Here is a 20,212-nt window from a genome sequence, read left to right as displayed (position 1 = left end):
CTTGCACTAGGACCATGCTAATCAGTCTTATCTATGTCATTCTAATTTTACTCTATGTGCTGCCAAAGCTAGCAATAAACACTTCATTTTGTCTGGAATCTATGTTAAGTGGCTTCCTTCTTGAGAAAAATTATACCACATATCAGGAAAACAATAGGAATAGAACAGTTTGCTAGATCTGACATTTGTGAACATCAAAATGAGGTAAGAGGACTTTTAAAACTAGGCACTCAGATTTGAAAACAAATATTATTTAACATAACTTCACAAAACTACCCACTGAACACAAGTCAAAGACTTGAAACTTCTAAGATGGAGACTGCAAAGGAGTGTTTGAGCCTGGGCCTACAATAACAAACATGGCACAAACTGGAATACTAGGTTAATAGTCATTGCTTTCAGTTTAAATTTTTAGGCCAGGTGTTTGACCATACCTCCTGACTTGGCGATACATTGGTATGAGTATTAGCTCCAAGTTAAGTGCTCAATGGCAATTTTCAAAGGCTAATGCCAAGTATTATTTTCTTTGCTGTACTGACTAGTCATTTTTTGCTGTTTTGTAGAGCTGGAAATAGAACCCAGGGACTTGGCACTTGCTAGGCAAGCACTCTTCCAAGCCACATCCCCAGCTCTTGCAAACACACGTACTAATGTCCTTCACAAATCTCTCATCTACACAGATACACTCAGACACTTCCACCCACATCTCCACAGAGACCCACGCAAACGTATGCAAATTAGCACATATGCTAATTTCAGTACACCTACACAGGTAGTCACATACTGAAAAGAAGAGGAGGAAAGATCATAGCAAGGATAGGTAATGTTGGATGTGTCTCAGAAGAGAGAGACTGCTATTACCCTGGCGAAGTGGACAATGGGCTTACTTTCCCAGAATTGCACAGAAATACATAAATGCAAGCAGGCTTCTGCAAAAAATAAGTTCCAGGGAAAACTTGCAGTGAGTCAGTTACTCTTCATGAAAACAACTTGAAGTTGATGTACTTATCCTATTAAAAAGTAACTCAGTTTATTGGGGAGCTTGCTAACTGTACAACTATGTATTAAATCAAAATTATGGGGGAGGGGATACTGCTTACCTTTAGTTTCTCAAATCGATCATTCAGGGAAGCGACCTGATGGTCTCGGTGACGACCCACCAGTTTGCATAAGGCACAGATCAATTGGTCATCAGATACACAGTACATGTTGACTTTCTCATTCTCATGGTCCAGGCAGGTAATCCCTCGAAGATGTGTATCTGAAACTGGTTCCACCAGGCGATGGCTAGTGAAAGGTTTCTTGTTGGGGTGTGTGGCCCGAAGGCAACGGTCACAGTAGGAGACCTCACAGGTAATGCATGTCTTCACAGCATCTCTCGGAGGGTCCTGCTCACAGAATTGGCAAGCAATTCGCTCACTAGACATGGCGGAGCTTGGCCTGTAAGTCCTCTCCCGACGGCTCTCACTTGGAGAATTGGGCCCACTGACTGAAGCCTTCTGAAAACGATCAATAATGTTCTGCAGGGTCACATTCCTCTTGAGGCCATCCAGGCCCCGGTGATTCAGCGAGATAACATACCTGCATGTAGGACACTGAAAAGCAGTAATGGGTTCAATGGATTCACCGGAGCTGCAGCTTGAGACCAGGATGCGATGGGCACAGCTGAAACACAGGCTATGAGCACAAGGGAGCAGAAGGGGGTCTTCAAACAACTCGAGGCAGATTGGACAGGTCAATTCAGACTCCAGTGTTTCCATCTTTAGTGAAAATAATCCTGCTGAGGCATTAAGAACCGCAGAGGCTGGGCTTTCACCTGCAAGTAACACAAAGTAGGAGTCATTAAGCATTTCCAAAGGAAAAGTGGCTGCAGAATAATTATATTGTAACCAATGGAGACTTTCGGCCTGATAGACTCCCCAGGGATGCTTAAGCAATAGGAGTTACTTGGAAATTAATCAGGAAGCCTTTCTGCACCCTGCTCTCCTTCAAACCTTGTTTTAGGCACTGCCTGGGATTTTTTTCCTTCACTAATAAACAGAAGCAAGTGGCCACCTCTGTCTTGGTGTCCTGATTAACATTACTATTCCAGCTCACATAGTTGGCATGGCTCATTCTCTCCTAAATTCTCCACTGACATCTCTTCTCTGAGTCTGTGATGAGTAGGAGATCCTACAAATTTCTCAATCCCTATTCTCCAATATTGTTCTCTAATTCACGTTAAGGCAAGATATAAGGGCTGTTCCTATTTTACACCTAGTGGAAGGAAAACAAGGCTATATTTCAAACTAGCTCGCTCCTTTCTGAAATGATTCCATTCTAAGCATCTGCATGGAAAAAAAAGACAGATGGCTTTGGGGAAATGCATTTTTCAGTGTCAGGTAATACGTTTTTCTTCAGAGTGTGAACTTGAATTACTTCATATGACCACACATGGAAGTTTGTTTGATCCTATTTCTAGTAAACTGAGTCATTAAAGACAAAAGATGATAGCTTTCCCTTTCACTTTCTTAAATCCTCACCTCCAAAGACTCTTTAATTCCATCAAGTTGAGTAGTGAAGAATTTCAACTGTAGATGGCTTCAGTTTGGTTTTATTGTTAAATACTTTTTCAGCTAGCTCCTGCCTGTTGCAAAGCTCATCTCCCATGGGTGTTTTCACGTTTATAAAACATGATCAAGCCGGGCGGTGGTGGCGCACGCCTTTAATCCCAGCACTCGGGAGGCAGAGGTAGGCGGATCTCTGTGAGTTCGAGGCTGGGCTGGACCGATAGCCTCCGAAACAATACAGAGAAACCCTGTCTCGTAAAAACCAAAAAAAAAAAAAGATCAAATGCAAATCAGTATCTAGATGAAAATTGGCAAGTTGAACAGCCAGAAATCTTGAGATCTGGTAATCTTCATTTAGTGTGGACCAGAGAGTAAAAGAAATCTCCCAACTGACAGAACTAACCAGTTTGTCAGTTTATGCATTTCGCCACAGGCATTTCAGAGTTGGATGTACAGGTATTGCTAACTTAACATTCTAAGTTATCCCTCACTAAAGACATAGAAGACATGTCTCAATGACTGAAACTGTTGCTTCTATTACTAGGAGAGAGAAGGACATCTTTTGATTTTGAGTAGTCTTGTTCATCTCACTAGCATTAGAGATCTTCATCAGCACCTGAAATTTTGATTCTTGCACTGATGCTTGTTCAAATATCGTCATTGATTACTTATATGTGCATAGTCCTCTGATAGGAATCACAAATACTGAGTACAATTATATCTAGCACTTAAGTACAATAAAAGTATATGCAAAAGTTGTTTCTAAATTAAACCTGTTTGATGCACTGAACTAGCCAGCTATTTAATGGAATATACTTCAGTAAATGGGAACAGTTTTCTTTTCTTTTCTTTTCTTTTCTTTTTTTCGAGACAGGGTTTCTCTGAATTGTTTTGGAGCCTGTCCTGGAACTCGCTTGGTAGACCAGGCTGGCCTCACACTCACAGAGATCCACCCGCCTCTGCCTCCCAAGTGCTGGGATTAAAGGCATGAGCCACCAACGCCCAACACAGTTTTCTTTATAAGGCAGACACTCCCAGTTATTTTAGTAGGTTCAAAGGTTTGTTTACCTACATTTTTAAAAATGAGACATGTGATATTTCACAATTTTCAGGTGCTTATACATATATTCACACATATGTCTGTATAGAAATCTTGTAACTGAATGCCTTTAGAGAAGAAAGATTACAACTTCCACACAAGATAAGACTATTTCCTTAGATAATTTCAACTGATGCCCCTCAGATGCTCAAATTGAACATGGCCACAAATGAGCTTATACTATCTGACCATCCTTGCAAAAAGCACAATTGTTTCCTCTTTCAAATTTCCCTAAATGATGAATATTATTACCTAAGCCTAGGAAGAGTTTATTAATTCAAATACTGGGGGCCTCTAGAACATTTTCATTAACATATACGCATTTCCAACCAATTTCCTCCTCTCCTGTATGCTTATTCAGAGCATGGTGACTGATACAAAATAGTTATTCAATAATGGCCAATAAAGTATTACTCAAACCAAAAATAAAAAGGTACACAATGTTTCTTGATTATTTATTTAACTGTGTTCTGAGTGCTATGTTAAGCACTTCGTGTACATTATTCATTAAATTCTTTTAGGACTATGAATATGCAATTATTCCTAGGCCCATCACACACTTAGGAAAACCAGAAACACAAACCAAGAGCACAAACAAGTCTCACGTCAAGGCCTGTGCCTTTTCCCCCACACCTTTCCTCTTATCTCACCTCCTTCACTGAAGTTATCTTGACTATTTACAAGAGGGTTTCTAAGTGGCCTGCTTCCGCTTCTATTTTTGTTTCTCTGTGTCCCTCTGAACCTGTCTGCTTCTGTGACTCCGTCCTCTAGGACTATCTCCATCTGACACTACACTTTCATTACAGCCCCTTCGAGGGCTTCAGGCATTCCACAATATCTGTTGAAAACTACCTAGGTTGGTCAGAAGCAAAGCTGAAAGTCACTTCTACATGTTGACACCTATATAAAATCAGTTAGCCTGCCACAATTCCTCTGCCTTAAGAGGGCGCTATAGAAACTATTCTGTATAGAGAAATAACCTCTTCAATTTCATATGAACCCAAAAAAAAGTGTTCCCAAATCATTATGACTGTTGAACCTCACTATGAAATTAAGCTTGGACAGATTTGTAGCATCGGGGGAGGGGAGAGGGAACAGGGAACCAGGAAAAAGAGAGGGGGAGAAGAAGGCATGGGGGAGCAAGAAGGTTGTGTCGAGGTAAGATAGAGGAGAGCAGGATGAGAGATACTATAATAGATGGAGTCATTATAGGTTTGAAGAGACAGCTGACACTAGTGAGATCTCCAGAGATCTACAAGGATAACACCAACTGGAAAACTAAGTAATAGTGGAGAGACTACATTAATAGCCCCTCCTTTTTGATAATGTTGATGACTACCTTATATGCCATCCTAGAACCTTCATCCAGTGACTGATGGAAGCAGAGGCAGATACCCACAGCTAAACACTCAACTAAACTCCTGGAACCCAGTGACAGAGATGGAGGAGTGATGAGCAAAGGGGTCAAGACCAAGCTGGTGAAACCCACAAAGACAACTGACCGGACAAGGGGGAGCTCTTGAACCCCAGACTGATGGGTGAGAGGCCATGAATGTAGTGTCAGAAATCTCTGGGACCTTGGGTAGTAGATCAATGTTTACCATGACATACAAATGAACTTTGGGAGCCCATTCCACATGGAGGGATGCTATCTCAGCCTGGACACATGGGGAAGACCCTAGGTGCTGCCCTGGATGAAATGACAGACTCTGGAGATCCCCCCAAGGAGGGCCTCACCCTACCTGGGGAATGATGTGGAGATTGGGGGGGCCTGGGGGAAGGACTGGTGGAGGGACAAGGGATGAGGGGTGGGAGAGGGAGCTGGGGTTGGCATGTGAAGCATGCATGTTTCTTTTTTTTTTTTTTTTTTTTTGGTTTTTCGAGACAGGGTTTCTTTGTGGCTTTGGAGACTGTCCTGGAACTAGCTCTTTTAGACCAGGCTGGTCTCGAACTCACAGAGATCCGCCTGCCTCTGCCTCCCAAGTGCTGAAACTAAAGGCGTGTCCACCACCGCCCAGCCGAAGCATGCATGTTTCTAATTTAAATAAAAACATATATTGAGGAAAAAAAGAAATTAAGCTTGGAGAAACACATTCTGGGGGCATAATTGCCTTATATAAGGTCAAATTTTTAACTAGGGCTTTCTGGACCTCCTAGAAATGTCTGCAGAGTGTGTGAACGTCATATGCATTTATTACCTGAGGAGGATTGTTCATAGCTTTCAAAAGACTCCCAGGGGTCCTTAACAGTAAAGTCTAACATCAAGAAGAAACAAACAAAAGAACACAAGAGAAAGGATAGACAGAGTACAGAAAACTACTTAGACAAGCTATAACTTATATTATCTTTACAGAAGTGCAATCAGTTAAGACGGGTACTTAAGATTCCTGACCTTAGACTTAGGCTGCTCTCTAATACCTGATCTTCCTGCTTCTGCGTCCCAAGTCATGGGGTGGTAGATGTGCTCTACCATGCCTGGCACTATATTCTGTTTCATTTCATTAAGACACAGTAAAGCCATTAGACAAATTGAGGGACTGAATAATTTTTGCAAGTTCCTCAAACATCTGTGTATTCATTTCTCATTAAAGCTCCCGATTCCCATTACTCCTGTTTCAGCATGTCTACAACTCTCCTCCATTTTCCCTACCTCCATCACTATCTAAGCATCATTATAATAGAAATTACCTTTTTCAGTTTTCTTAAAAAAATAAGAACTATCATTACAAAAAAGTACTTTGCCCAAGGTCATACTTGCTTGCAATAGCATGCAAGTGTTCAAATTTAGAGAAAAACCCTCTAGAAATGAACCTGAATATTTATAGCCAGCTTATTTTTGACAAAGTTTCCAAGATAATTCAGCAAAGAAAGAATAATCTCAACAAATAGTTCTGGGAGAACTTCATCTCACGTGCACAAGAAATGAAGATAGAAACCTACCTTACAACATACAAAGTAATTGAAACCAGACATGGTGGCATGTGCCTGTAATCCCAGCACTTGAGAGGTGGGGGGAAAGGATCATAGTGAGTTCAAGGCCACTCTGGACTCTATAAGGAGATCCTGAACTACACAAAAAAATCTCTGTCTGCAAGATGAATAAATGAAAATGGATCAATCATCTAAGTATAAGAATCAAAAGAGTTAAAGTCTTAGAAGAAAAGATTCCTGTAAATCTGAGATGACTTATTAGACAAAGTGATTCGTTCGATCACAGCAAAAGTACAAGCAGCCAATACAGATAAATGCTCTTTCATCCAAATTTAAACTTTTAGAGCTATAAACAACACCATCCACAGAATGAAAAGGCAGAGGATCTTCCAAAGATGATAAACAAATAGCCAGTAAACACATGAAAAGACACCCAACATCATTAGTCATTAGGGAAATGCAAACCAAACAAACACACTAGAATAGCTATAATAATACAAAGCAAACAAACAAAAATGGAAAGTAGCAACTGTATGCCAGGATATGAAGGAATTAAATCCCTCATATATATCTTGTTGGCACGAATGTAAAATGGTGCAGCTGCCTTGGGAAATAGTTTGGCATTTCCTCTAGAATCAAATGTAAAGCAATTCTACTCCTAGATATGTACTGAATAAAGTAAAAAAAATGTGTTCATTCAAAAACTCATGCACACCAATGTTCACAGCAGCAATATTCATAGTAGCCAAGAATGAAACAACCAAAGCCAGTCATCTAATATATGAAAGATCAAAACATGGTTCATCCATAAGACAGAAGTTTGTTTAGCTACAAAAACAAATGACGCATTGAAAGATGCTTAATATAGATAATTCGTTAAAATATAGTTCCAAATGAAAGAAGACAGTACAGGAATGTAATGTATTGTGTGAGTCCCTTTATATGAAATGCCTAGAATGGGAAGACTCATAAGAATAGAAAGCATAACGGGCCTTGAGAGATGGCTCAGAGGTTAAGAGCACTGGCTAGTCTTCCAGAGGTCTTGAGTTCCCAGAAACCACATGGTGGCTCACAACCATCTATGAGATCTCATACCCTCTTATGGCATGCATGCCAGAACGCTGTATGCATAATAAATAAATAAATCTTAAAAAAGAAAGCATAGCAAGGCCTAGAAGAGGGAGGCAGTGGGTGTAACTACAAATATGTATGGACTTTCTTTCTGGGATTTTTCACAATGTTCTAGAGTTAAACAGTGGTGATGGTTGCACAAGTCTTTTTTTGTTATATTCAGAACCATTTGGCTATATACTTTAAAATGGTGACTATTATGGTATGTGAACCATCTCAGTTTTTTAAAAGATATTCAAAGTCGGATCAAACTCCAAGTCAGATCATAGCTAACTACTATGTAGTATTAATATACTGCAAATCGTATGGTTATGTAGTACCTATGAACTCTACCGGACGACTTCTATATTCTTTTTCAGATAGGGTCTCATGCCGTCTATCACAGTAAGCCTTGAGCTCACTATGTAGCTAAGGGTGACCTTGAGCTCTGATTCTCCTTCTTCATCTGCTTAGTGCTTGAACTACAGGCCTGCATCAACACTCCCAGCTTGAATCGATCACTTTTTTGGGGGAGGGGGCAGGGGCAGTTTCCAGGCAAGGTTTCTCTGTAGCTTTGGAGCCTGTCCTGAAACTAGTTCTTGTAGACCAGACTGGTCTTGAACTCACAGAGGTCTGCCTGTGTCTGCCTCCCAAGTGCTGGGACTAAAGGTGTGTGCCACCATCGATCACTTCTTTAAGTTGTTTTTTTAGGTCAGGGTTAGGGTTAGGGTTAGGGTTAGGGTGAGTCTCTGTCTAGCTCTTGCAATGCCCTGAATCATCTACAATGCGTCAACAAATGTCAGAAAATTCTTAAGCCCTGACTTCTTACTCACTGAAAAAATATTTAAATGGCTGCTAAAAAAACACTTAATTCCTACCTACATCACAAACTACTTTTAGCAGAGGAAGGTTTACAACAAAAACAAAACAATGAGAAACTGCAGCAACTTCAGAAAGTTTTTGACTCACTGATCTGATTGGAATTAGAAGGTGCTAAAGACAACAAAAGAATGTGAATCTTATAGAGCATGAGCCAATGACAGGTAACCATAAAGCCTTCCCCAGAAACACAATCTTTGGTCATAAAATGCATTAATAAAATATATGAAATGGGAGAATACATTGACATATTAAGAAATAAATATCCGCCAAGCTAGTTCCAGGACAGGCTCCAAAGTCACAGAGAAACCCTGTCTCGAAAAAAAACAACAAATGTACTTTGGGAACCCATTCCACATAGAGTGATACTCTCTTAGACTAGACACATGGGAAGGGCCTAGGCCCTGACCCAAATGATATGACAGACTTTGAAGATTCCTGGGGAGCAGGAAGGGGATAAGGGGTAGGGGAGCAGGGGAGGAGTGGAGGGAGAGGAAACTGGGATTGACACATAAAACAAGCTTGTTTCTAATTTAAATTTTAAAATAAATAAATAAATATCCACGTGCCTACAACCCAGAGTTCCCTTTCAGATGATTTAGGTACTGGTACATAAACAAATGTGCATGTTTTTGTTCCTTCTGCTAGAAAATTGTTCCTGCATAATTTATCTTTACTGTCTATCTTCTTCACATTGAGCTTTGTTAAGAAGTAGGAAGAAGCCGGGTGGTTGTGGCGCACACCTTTAATCCCAGCACTCGGGAGGCAGAGGCAGGCGGATCTCTGTGAGTTCGAGGCCGGGCTGGACCGACAGCCTCCAAAACAATACAGAGAAACCCTGCCTCATAAAACCAAAAAAAAAAAAAAAAGAAGTAGGAAGAGGAGAGGGGAAGGATGGGGTAGCAACAAACTTAAACTTATTGGTGAGGGATGACAATGTTCTGTGCCTGTACAGAAACACAAAACATTTGACCCTCTCTCTCCCTCCCTCTCCCCTCTTCCTCTTTCTTTTGAGACAGGGTCTCAATGAGTAACCTAGGCTAGGCTCAAACAATCCTCTTGCCCCGGCCTTCCAAGTGCTGAAATTACTTTCATGCACTATCACTCCTACCTAAAAGGAAGAGAAAAATGCCTCAATGAAAGTGATTAAAGTTTCAAAACATAACACATTTTACACTTACAAGATGAAAAATTGATTTAAGTATTGCCCTCCAAATCTAGCATTAGCTAGCTCTGATCGAGAGTTAAGATCAAGCATCTGGGATCTGCACTTGACAGAATTCTATTATTTCCAATGCTGTTTGAACATAACTAAATACCTACTTATCTTAAAAGCTAACAGCCTATGTAGTTGTCATCTTCCAGCTCTTATGAGTACGGCTCCAGACTCTCCCTCTCTCCCTGGGGAGCTACAGTCTACCCTTCTTCCTAGAAAAGCCATAAATGTGAAATGTCTCATCTCTGGACTATAGATGAGAAAGGAGCTAGAGTTTTATTTTTTTTAAAGGTAGTAATGCAAAAACTATCCTTCAGGATATTAGTTTTAACCTTTCAGGATATTAGCATTAACTATCCATGAGATTTTCCTGAACACACTAGAAACTATCCCACTTCCTTGGAGGATGAACAAATTAAGTCCAGGCTTAGTCTGTTTCTTCAAGTGCAATGCTGTTCAAGTTGAACTAGAATCACCAGTTGATCCTTTAAGATGCTTTCTAGATCATATATCCTATTATTATAGAGTTCATTCTATTTATCATCATGCAAAAAAGATATCTTGGATACTTTAAACTAGCTCCTACAAGCATGACTCTTATTGACAAGCATAACTAGACAGGCTAAGAAGTGATAAACATTATCACCAAGGGAACTAAAGACAGACAAGGTGTATGACTGTCCCTTGGCTACGCTAATGTGAAATGTAGTAGATATATTTATCGCTGTACCTCAAGGTATAATGAATGTTTCAGTAAACAACTAAAGGGGAGGGGAATCCTTTGTGAACATCAACCAATGAGAACATCTTCTGGAACTGAAAAAGAAAACAACCAAATACAAGAACTTTATGATTAGCGAATGACTCATTCTAGTTCAAAAAAGATCATTTGGAGCCCTGTGAATGTTGGTACGTGGCTGTAATTCCAGCACTTGGGAAGCTGAAGCAGGAGGATCACAAGTTAGTTCAAGGATAGTCTGATCTATATAATGATTTCAAGGCCAGCCTGGGTTACAAAGCAACTGCCAAAAAATTCTAACATAAAAATAATCAATGAGGGCCTTATGGTCCCCTTCCCATTCTGAGAGGAAGTGCAACAGCAAAAAAAAATAACCAATGCATAGAATTCTCTATATTCTATATGACGAGACAAAAATGAAGGCTAGGCAGGTTGTCAATGACCATAATTAATTATAATAATAATCATATTTATACAGTAGTTTTATAGTTTTAAAAACATTATTTCATTTTTATAGCCTTCTTAAAGTCTTATATCTGAACAGAGCTAACTTAATGGTGCTAGGTAAAACATTTAAATTCTTTAGACCATAGTTTCATTATCTCTTTAATTAAAAGCACCTGCCATATGCATAGCATAGGTTCTTGTGATGATCCAGTAAGGATAAAATAAGTCAACCTGCTTTTAAATTACATTTATTTGCATCACACATTCACATGATACACCCAGAACACTTTTGTACAATCCAATAAATAACATTTGGAAATTCATCCCAAACACAAAATTGAAATGATAGAGGACAAATTACACTTCTCCACAAAATGCCAGGAAAATCATGAGTCTAACTGGAGTGTTTGTGATCCTCATATGTCTTCCCATTTAGGATAGGGGTCCTCCTGAGGGAAGAATTATCCCTTGGGCTTTCTTTTAGGCTTCCTTCACACATTGAGAGCTCAGAACTGGAGGTTAATTACTGACTGGTACAGAGAACCGGATCCAGTTCCTGCCTAATAGGCATTAAAGCCTACTTAACATTTTATAGTACATGAATTTATTGCTATTTCCTTCCAATAATTAGCTCCTAAACCTAATACTTTGGGTATTCCATATAATACAGTCATCATTAAAATGAATATCAAAATAGCAAAAGTCCTAAATCTGCCACAAATACAAAAGATTAATCAAAATATGATTGAAATATATTGTATGAATATGAAATGTTCAAATAATAGAAAATATTATTTAAAAAATGATTAATCGAAGTAACCAAAAATGAATTTTCTGAGGTAACTTCATAATGTTTGACAAGAATTATGATTCATAACACCATTATCTTAATGCAGATTACACTGGCAAAAATTATAAAGTTGGGAACAAAGAACAAACTTATTTACCTATGCTACTAGTACAGATTTTCATGCATTTTAAGACTGAATATCCAATCCTGTCTTTTTCAATGACGTATTTTTAAATATTCAGTGATTTTTTTTAAGTATTTAATGATCTACCAGGATGGCCAGTCATTTCTACTTCTACATAATAAAACTTGTATGTATGTAGGACATTCTATTGAATGTTAAGGCTGTGAGGACCCCAAGTTCTGGTCAGTAACAAGGAACAGAAAACAGTGGCCTATTTTAAATCAAGCTTCTACTCTCCAGGGAACCACATGGATCCTAGCAACACTGAACAAAAGGCTATAGACAAAGTGATAGACTATTCTGGACTACAAACCATTTTTTATCTCTGGACAGTACATGTATACACATGCATACATTTTACTCTCCTGAATTAATGATGTCTTCCATGCCTACATACTCTATGTTCTTATTAGAGCAAATAACAAATATTGGGATTTTATGTTTCTGGAAGAGTGTTCATTATATAATGAGTTTGTTATCGGATCATCTGGTCTCTCTAAGAGGATGATCCAGGGCCACAGGCTACTGTTCATCATCAACCAGAGGACTCTGACCTGCAGGAAGAAGCTGAGACAAAGCCCAGGGTCAGGCCATCAGAGTGCTGAGGAAAGACAAGAGCCCACACTTTTCTAACCCATTTATGCTGAACCAACATCATAGTGCAGATTCTATTCAGGCAGAACTCACATAGAGCAAGTGATGGTGGGATATGTCACTTTTTTTTCAAAATCCCTCTGCCTTGTTTACCTGAAGCATCTTATGCCATCTAGTAGCCTCACCACTTTATAGGCTTTCTAGGGAAAAATACAGGATCTGGAAGTTTGACTAATAAAAATGTTATGTGATTATGGCCATGAAAAATAAAAAGATGAAAAAAGCAGCAGATAGAAAAGGCCACAGAAAGCAAACCTCTTCAGTCACAGAAAACTTTCAGTAGAATTTTAGTACATGAAAATGGATAGAGACACATATATTGAGCCTTGAAGGCTAGGAGAGAGGGTCAAGGGGACTAGCAGTCTGCACATGGCAGATAACTAGGGAGGGTTTTCTTCTCTTGCCACCACTCATCTGAACTTCTCACTTGATGCTATGACTCAACACACAGAAGCACTTTTCCTCTGTGTACTACCCAGTGATGAACACAGTATTTGTTGAGGAACCAGAAATAGAGACGTAAGCACAATATAGACTTTGTACCAAAAATTTCAAAAAGTGACTATATTTAGGGCTAGTGAGATGGCTCAGCCAGTAAGATTGCTGGCCACCAAGACTAATGACCTGAATGTGATCAGGAGAACCCACATGGTAGAAGGAAGAAACACATGCATGTTCATATACACACACATGCACACAAATAAAGGTAAAAATGTAAGTGACTGTCTTGAACTACGTTACATCCATCAGAACATGTTATACCTCATATCTTGACGATTCAGGTCAGGACATTCAGGTTAAGGAGGCATGCCACAGACACAAAGCTTTCTTTTGCACAGAAAACATAACAAAAACTCAACACCAAATGGAGTTGGAGCACCCTCTTCTAGCAGCCGAGTCCCATGGCTAACATCTAGAAACTGAGCAAGATCTATAAAGATTGAATGGCCGACACACAAAGACAAGCAGTTATCTCTAAAAACAGTCATCTGAGACATAATTTTGTGCCTCATTCCTGTCGTCACCTTTCAGGGCTCTACCTTTCTGTTGAGAAAGAGAAATTTTAACACTAAGGGACCTAATCACCAAAGACAGTATTCTTTCCTCTTCATCAAGCCAATGAGTTCTGCTGAGTGATTAAAAAAAAACCCAAAACAATCTGTAGCTTCCTTCTTAACTGCTGTGGTGTCAGCAGATTTTATGGGAGGAGGGAATGGCAAGGTTCACTACTCAGAACACTAGCTGGACACAATTATGAGACTCCACCGGCACTATTTTAAGATCTGCAAGTTGGAGCAAGTTGCCCTGTTCTTAGAGGAAGGATTAACCAATTTTATCTAAGTCAATTTGCTCTGTTCAGATGATCTGTTTGTGAAGCAACCATGTCACTCCTGTTTGCAGCAGTACCTCTCAGAAGTGGTCTTGCAAGGTACAACATGCTAGGTAGGAATCCTAAATAGTCATGAAAGTAAATAGAGAGTCTTATATGGCGCATAATCTCTCTTTCTAGTCTACACACCACACTCCCCTGCCCCATCCTAGCCTTGGAGATGGAAGCAGCATTCAGCAAAGGACAAATATGAGCCCAAAATATTGAGACAAGTCTGGAGTCTCAACACAATCGGCAGAGACCTCTGCATATTAAAAGTTCTTTAAAAAATATTGACTCACTGCTGCAAGGTGCTAATCATGCTTGGATAGCCAGACCTAAAACTATGCCACTTTTTATTGGGTATTAGCTAACTGCCCCCATGTTAGCTAAAAATGGGTGAGGTTGTATATTCAAATGAGTCTGACTCAGATTGTTCGGTTAGAGTGCAATCAATACGATTTATGACTCGGACTTAAAATCATCACTATTACTTTCTGTGCCTAATTGTGTATGTTTCCATTCAGTTGCACATACATTCGTTGAAACAAATTGACTTAAGATCTAAATTACAATAATGATTTAAATCCCGGGGGACTAATAATGGCAAATTAAGGTTTCTGTAAATTAGTATTTCCATTTATACCCAGTAAACCCAGTAACCCAATAAAGGATAAATGAAGTGCTTTCATTGAAAAATATAATGCTGAGGTTTATAGAATCCTTTTATCTTCAAAGGACCAAGCCAATACTCACAATACCCAGTGTACAATATTTTGCCTTTTATGCAAGTGCAGCAACTGTGAAAGAAAGGTCATTCAAATGTCCAAAGGCCACAAAGGCAATGCAACATCACATTTGGAATGGATTCTCTGATCTTCTTGGCTCCAAGACTTGTATTTCAACCACATGAATCAAGTTTTGTAAGGAACAATCAAGAGAAATTTAATTCACATTATGAGTCTGTATTAAGTTAATTGACTGAGCAGGAATATATTAAAAATAGCAAAAACTGACTCTCCCTCAGGGCAGTGATGAGTGGGGAGGTAAAAAGGTGTGTGTGGTGAGCTGGTAAGCCAGGGTATAGCAAAGGTTCCAGAAGCAGAAGTGAGGAATATTAACTCTGTAGTTGGCAACCCCATCTCCTGTTGGAATACTGTCAGAGAACTGATTCGATTTCGGAGAGGAAGTAGAATGGAATTAAAGTCAGCCCTTATGGTCCAATTTGAAAATCAGATTAATTAATCCCCACACAACAGTTGTCTATTATTACAGTTTCCAGTGTTTTCCTTCATAAATACTCCCCCTCTGAGACACACAAGTACCATTCACCAGCCCCACCCTCCAAAATCTTCAAAAAAAAAAAAGCAAAGTGAAAAGCAAGAAGGTGCGTTGCTGGATGTGCACAAGTTGGTAGAGAGAGTGCAGGGACTGGGGAGAGATGTGGGTGGGCTAATGTTGTGAGGCAGGGATAAGAGGCATAATAGTGACAGTGCATAAGGAGTGCGGAAGAGAGAGCGAAAAGTGAGGGGTCCGATCATCTCAGGGTCCTAATTTCCTGCTCGAAATAGAAATGCCTCCAAAATAAATAAATAAATAAATAAATAAATAAATAAATAAATAAATAATCTGCTGCATGTCAAGTGCGAAATAACCTAAGCCAGCTCATCACCAGTAATGTTACAGTAAATCTGCTCTGCCGTTATTTCCTTAATTCTTATGAGCCCAAAATGGGAAAAGCCTCCCATGTTCCTGCTTCAGTAGCAGCGTGTCCTGTGAACACCCTCAAGTTTTCCCTCTCCCCCACGGCGCTGCTTTCACAGCTAGGCCAGAATTAAGGAACCACCCAGACAGAGACTTGAAGATCCCTTGCTTCCCCAGCGAAAGGGGGGGGGGGGATTAAGTTTCTCCTGGGCTCCGGCCGGCTGGGTGTCCGCAGCATCGCAGGCTGCTGCGCCAGCACCGCTGAGCAAACCGCCGACCTCGGGGCGCCGCCCGGACCGAGGACGCCGTGGATTGCGGGAGCGTGGGAAGGCGGCTGCGCCCTTTCCCAGACTTGCGCTAGGCGCCAGGAGAGCCGCTCCACTGCTTTCTCCCGGCTCGGCCTGGCCAAGCGGGAGGCCTCGGGCCGTTCCCCGCCTGGGATCCAGGAGTGCAAACTCCTTCCCACGAGGGCAGTGGCAGGAACCCGGGTCACCACAGTGTGACAGACACCGCGGGCCCCGCTACTGCCGCCTGGAACCTCGCGGACCCCGTCTCCCCCACTCCCCTTCCCGCCGAGCCCGGGTGTCCTCGGCCAGCGCCGGCTCCAGTGGCACCTGAAGAGCAGCCAGAGCCGGGGCCGAGCCCTGCGCGGGCGGCGACACTCGACCCCCCCCCCAGGGCCGCGACGAGGGGACGCATTTTTACCCATATTGTTCCCGGGTGCCAGCCATGTCCTACACGCGCCTGGGAGCGTCGGCCGCTCGCCGACCTCCGCAGCAAGCTGGTTAGGGCTCCCGTGCGAGCTCCCGGGCCGCTGTCGCTGCCGCCGCCGCCACCACCACCACTCTAGGCCGCCGCCTGCCTTCGCCGCTGCGGCCGCCGCCGCCACCGCCGCGCAGCAGCCGGGATCCGCCAGCCCGCGCGCCCCACAGGGGACAACACGGAGACCGCGACGTTCCCGCGTCTGGGTCTCCCGGGCGAAACTTGAGAGTTTTCGCCTCTCAGTCCAGAGGCAGCACCATGACACCACCGCAGCACCACACTGTCATTTCCGCCGCCGCAGAGGAAAAAAAAAAGGCAATCCCTTCGAAAGGAGGGTGGAGTGGGGGCAAGTGGAGCCGAAGCTGACACCCCCAAGGGAGCACTGGGAGGGGCCCGAGCAGAAGGGGCGCTGGGCCACCTTCCTAGGCTCACCTTCCTCCGCCCCCGCCACTCCCAGCTCCCCGAGCCCCTCCTCTGGAGGCGCGCTTACATGTTTTCTCCCCCGGCAGGAGTGACCGGAGAAACCTGAGCAAGCAAAGGCAACGGGTGGGTGGGGTTCAGATTACTACTGTACCTACCAGCTGATTCCAGCAGCCTTTTCTCCAGCGCCCTGTCATCTTGATGGAAGACACAGGGAAAAGGGGGCCTGAGCAGGCGTGTGTGTGTGTGTGTGTGTGTGTGTGTGTGTGTGTGTGTGTGTGTGTGTGTGTGTGTGTGTGTGTGTGTGGTGTGCGTGCGTCTGCGAGCGGGTAGAGCGTGTGAAGTGCAGAGGGAAGACTATGGCCAAACTCTTCTCCCACCCACCACCCACTACCTCCACAAACCCCCAGATTAGCAAGGAAAAGGCCTTTGCACCCGCCAATGAGAAGAGTCTGCCTGGATCCTCCGCACAGGTCCTACTGCTGAAGCTGTTCTAAGCAAAGTTAACTAGAGAGTAAAACAAAAATAGTGGAGGAGATAGAGAAGGGTGGACAATTGAAGGAAACCCAACCCCTTTCTCTTTTTACAAAGGGAGAATGGCTGTGTTCTATTGGCCTTGGCCACAAGTTGTTCGGGTAGATTAAAGCCACTGAAAGTGTATGGGGTGGGGGTGAGGTTTCTTTTGCACCTTCAGATATACTTGACCAACAAGACAAGATGGTCATTAACAGGAGGTCAATGAGGCAGATGCTAGCCATTCCAAGAATTCTAAGTCCCTAGTAAGAAGATTGGTCCATTTGGAACCCAGGAGGTTCCCATTGGTCTGGAGTCAACCTGCCTATATTGACTTACTGGCTCAAAGACCACTGCCCCTCTTAAGGTGGATGAGAGGAGGAAGCTGCCCCAGAGGATACTGCTTTGAGCGCCACTCAAAAAGAGAGAAGAGGGAAGCAATCAGAAAACAGCCTTTCTCACATGAGCTTCCTATTACTGTGCTTGGGAACAAATCCAAAAAAAAAAAAAACAAAAACCAAAAACGGTAGCTGGGTGTGTCTTGTCAGGGAACCAATAGCAGTCAGCCAACAGCACTGTTAAACCCTGTGCTAGAGAACTGGGCTGGAAATGAAGGGGAAAAACCCAACCACGCTACCTTAAGGGAAGTACAGGGCTGAGAGCTGTTAATGTGTCATACCCAAAGCACAGACAACTCCATAGCACCTAACACCTACACAGTAGAGTGCACAATCAACACAGTTTCGAATGGGAGAAAATACTTGAAAATCATATATGATAAAGGCTTAATATCTAGAATATACAAAGGGGTAGAGTCAGCTACATGCATGCCCTCAGGGTCGGTTCACCCTGGCCTGTGGTAAAGGTTGGGGGCCAACTCTCCAGTTTACGGAGGCCAGCACTCTTACTGTAGTGTTCAATGAAAGGCAAGGCCAGCCTTCCCAGGGCCAGTGAAGGGCATGGCCGGCTCAGCATGGCCCTCTGATTTCATTGCACATGGTTCCTAGGGTCTCATGGGGTGAAACAGGCCATAGACACCTACACAGACCCCAGTTGTAGCTGGACCACAGACCCAGATATGACCTAAGGCAGCAACTTGAACCCAGATGACATCCTGGCTCTGGGTGGAACTACTGACCACTCAGGTGGGAATGATTGACTTTTTAGAAATAATTTTAAAGACTAAAGGTCATAGAGATAGAAAGTAGAATGAAAGTTACTAGGGGCCAGGGCCATGAGGGAATGGGTTGTTTAAAACACACATGGTTTCTGTGTGGGATTCTTGAAACTTTTCTAGAAATAATTTGTTTCATGGAAGCAATTAATGCAACTAATTGTACACCCAAAAGTGGTTAAAGTGGTAAATTGTGTGTTATGTATATTCAACCACAGAAAACAAGATAAAAATTAAAAAGAAAGAGGAAGTATACTGAACAAGTATAGACCATCCCATTTGTGTAAGCAAAACATATGTGAATCAGCACATGTATAGAAGAGTCTAGTAACACCCTGTACACAATATAAACCTAGAGCCAACCTTAGTATTTATGGAGATTTTTGATAACTGGATATTCTGCATTAAGACTTAGTTTTGAGCTGGATGTTGGTGGTGCACGCTTTTAATCCCAGCACTCGGGAGGCAGAGGCAGGCGGATCTCTGTGAGCTTGAGACTAGCCTGGTCTACAGAGAAAGTGCCAGGACAGTCTCCAAAGCTACACAGAGAAACCTCGTCTCAGAAAAAAGAAAGTGTGTGTTTCGAGCAGAACATGGCGGCCCACATCTTTAATTCCAGCACTTGAGAGGCAGAGGCAGGCGGATCTCTGTGAGTTCAAGGCCAATTTAGTCTACTGAGCAAGTTCCAGGACAGCCAGAGCTGTTACACAGTAAAACCCTATCTCTAAAATCAAAAAAAGAATGCTCTTGAAGGGATCAGCCCCCCCCCTTTTTAGAAGCATGACAGACTAACATGTGCTCATCTGACCTTGCCCCTCCTGTCCTGGTCACTAGGAGGTCAGATGCCCTCCTCGTGGCAAGGAGCCAATCAAAAGTTAGCTGGTGGGGCTGTGCTTTATGGTTCTGGGTGTGCTTTACAGACAAGTGCACAACAATGACATGCAGAGCATAGCTACTGCCCTGGGAGGGCCTATGGGCCATAACAACCAGTTGACCAATCAACACAGGACAGGTCATCCAAGCCTGAAAGTGCACCAATTCTGAGACTGTTGCGAACCCCTAGACACTCCCCTTATGCTGCCCTTTAAAATCCCTGCCTCATGGTTCCTTGGGGTCTTTCTCTAGCCAACTGCTTGGTGGGTGGATGAAAGGTCTGAGCTAATGGGGTTAGCTCGTTAAAAAACTATTAAACAGCTACAATAAAAGACTCTTTACTTTTGCATCAAAATGGGTCTCTTGGTGATTTGAGGGTTCAGAATTTGGGCACAACACTCTTTGAATAGTTTAAATCAAGACAGGAAAAGTATATCTACAAAAAAACCCAAGTTGAGTCGCGAATTGAAGAGAGAAATTGGTTGAGCCCTGTGAATTGTTCTTCAGTCTTACTTGGCAAGATCCCCACCGAGCAATGGAGACATTGTTAAAATGTAAAGGAATGACCATTTGCATTATGGGTGTACCTGAATAAAGCTTGCTAACTCTTGGTGGAACTGACAGTAAAGGGGACTTGCTTTTAATGACTTTTCTCACCACTTAGAAATGATTCCATCCTTTGCATTTGAGCAATCTCCTCTGCACCTGAGTTTCCAGTGCTACAGAAAGAGTCGCTGACTTACCAGAGCTCTGTACAGAACTCCCTAACCCTGTTTTCCTCCCAAGGGAATATTCTGGA

General features: G+C 42.3%; 1 protein-coding gene across 3 annotated transcripts in view; it reads right to left on the bottom strand.

Moving 5' to 3' along the window:
• Positions 1-17,109, bottom strand: part of Mid2 (midline 2) — a 96,834-nt gene extending 79,725 nt beyond the window's left edge. The window contains exons 1-2 of one of the 3 annotated variants that reach the window (XM_040744475.1): positions 17,012-17,109; positions 1,101-1,816 (exon numbers count right to left, since the gene is read on the bottom strand). In XM_040744475.1, coding sequence (XP_040600409.1) covers positions 1,101-1,760 — 660 coding nt within the window. In that variant the 5' untranslated portion in view covers positions 1,761-1,816; positions 17,012-17,109. Of the gene's footprint in view, positions 1-1,100; positions 1,817-16,376; positions 16,896-17,011 lie in introns of those variants that run through there. The other 2 variants (XM_040744472.1, XM_040744473.1) reach the window with 2 other exon arrangements.
• Between the last annotated feature and the right edge of the window lie 3,103 nt (positions 17,110-20,212).

This window comes from Mesocricetus auratus, unplaced genomic scaffold (assembly GCF_017639785.1).
Source record: "Mesocricetus auratus isolate SY011 unplaced genomic scaffold, BCM_Maur_2.0 Super-Scaffold_100003, whole genome shotgun sequence".
In the NCBI taxonomy this organism is placed as follows: domain Eukaryota; kingdom Metazoa; phylum Chordata; class Mammalia; order Rodentia; family Cricetidae; genus Mesocricetus; species Mesocricetus auratus.
The sequence above is the reverse complement of the archived record's forward strand: the minus strand, read 5'-3'. Positions and strand labels throughout refer to the sequence as shown.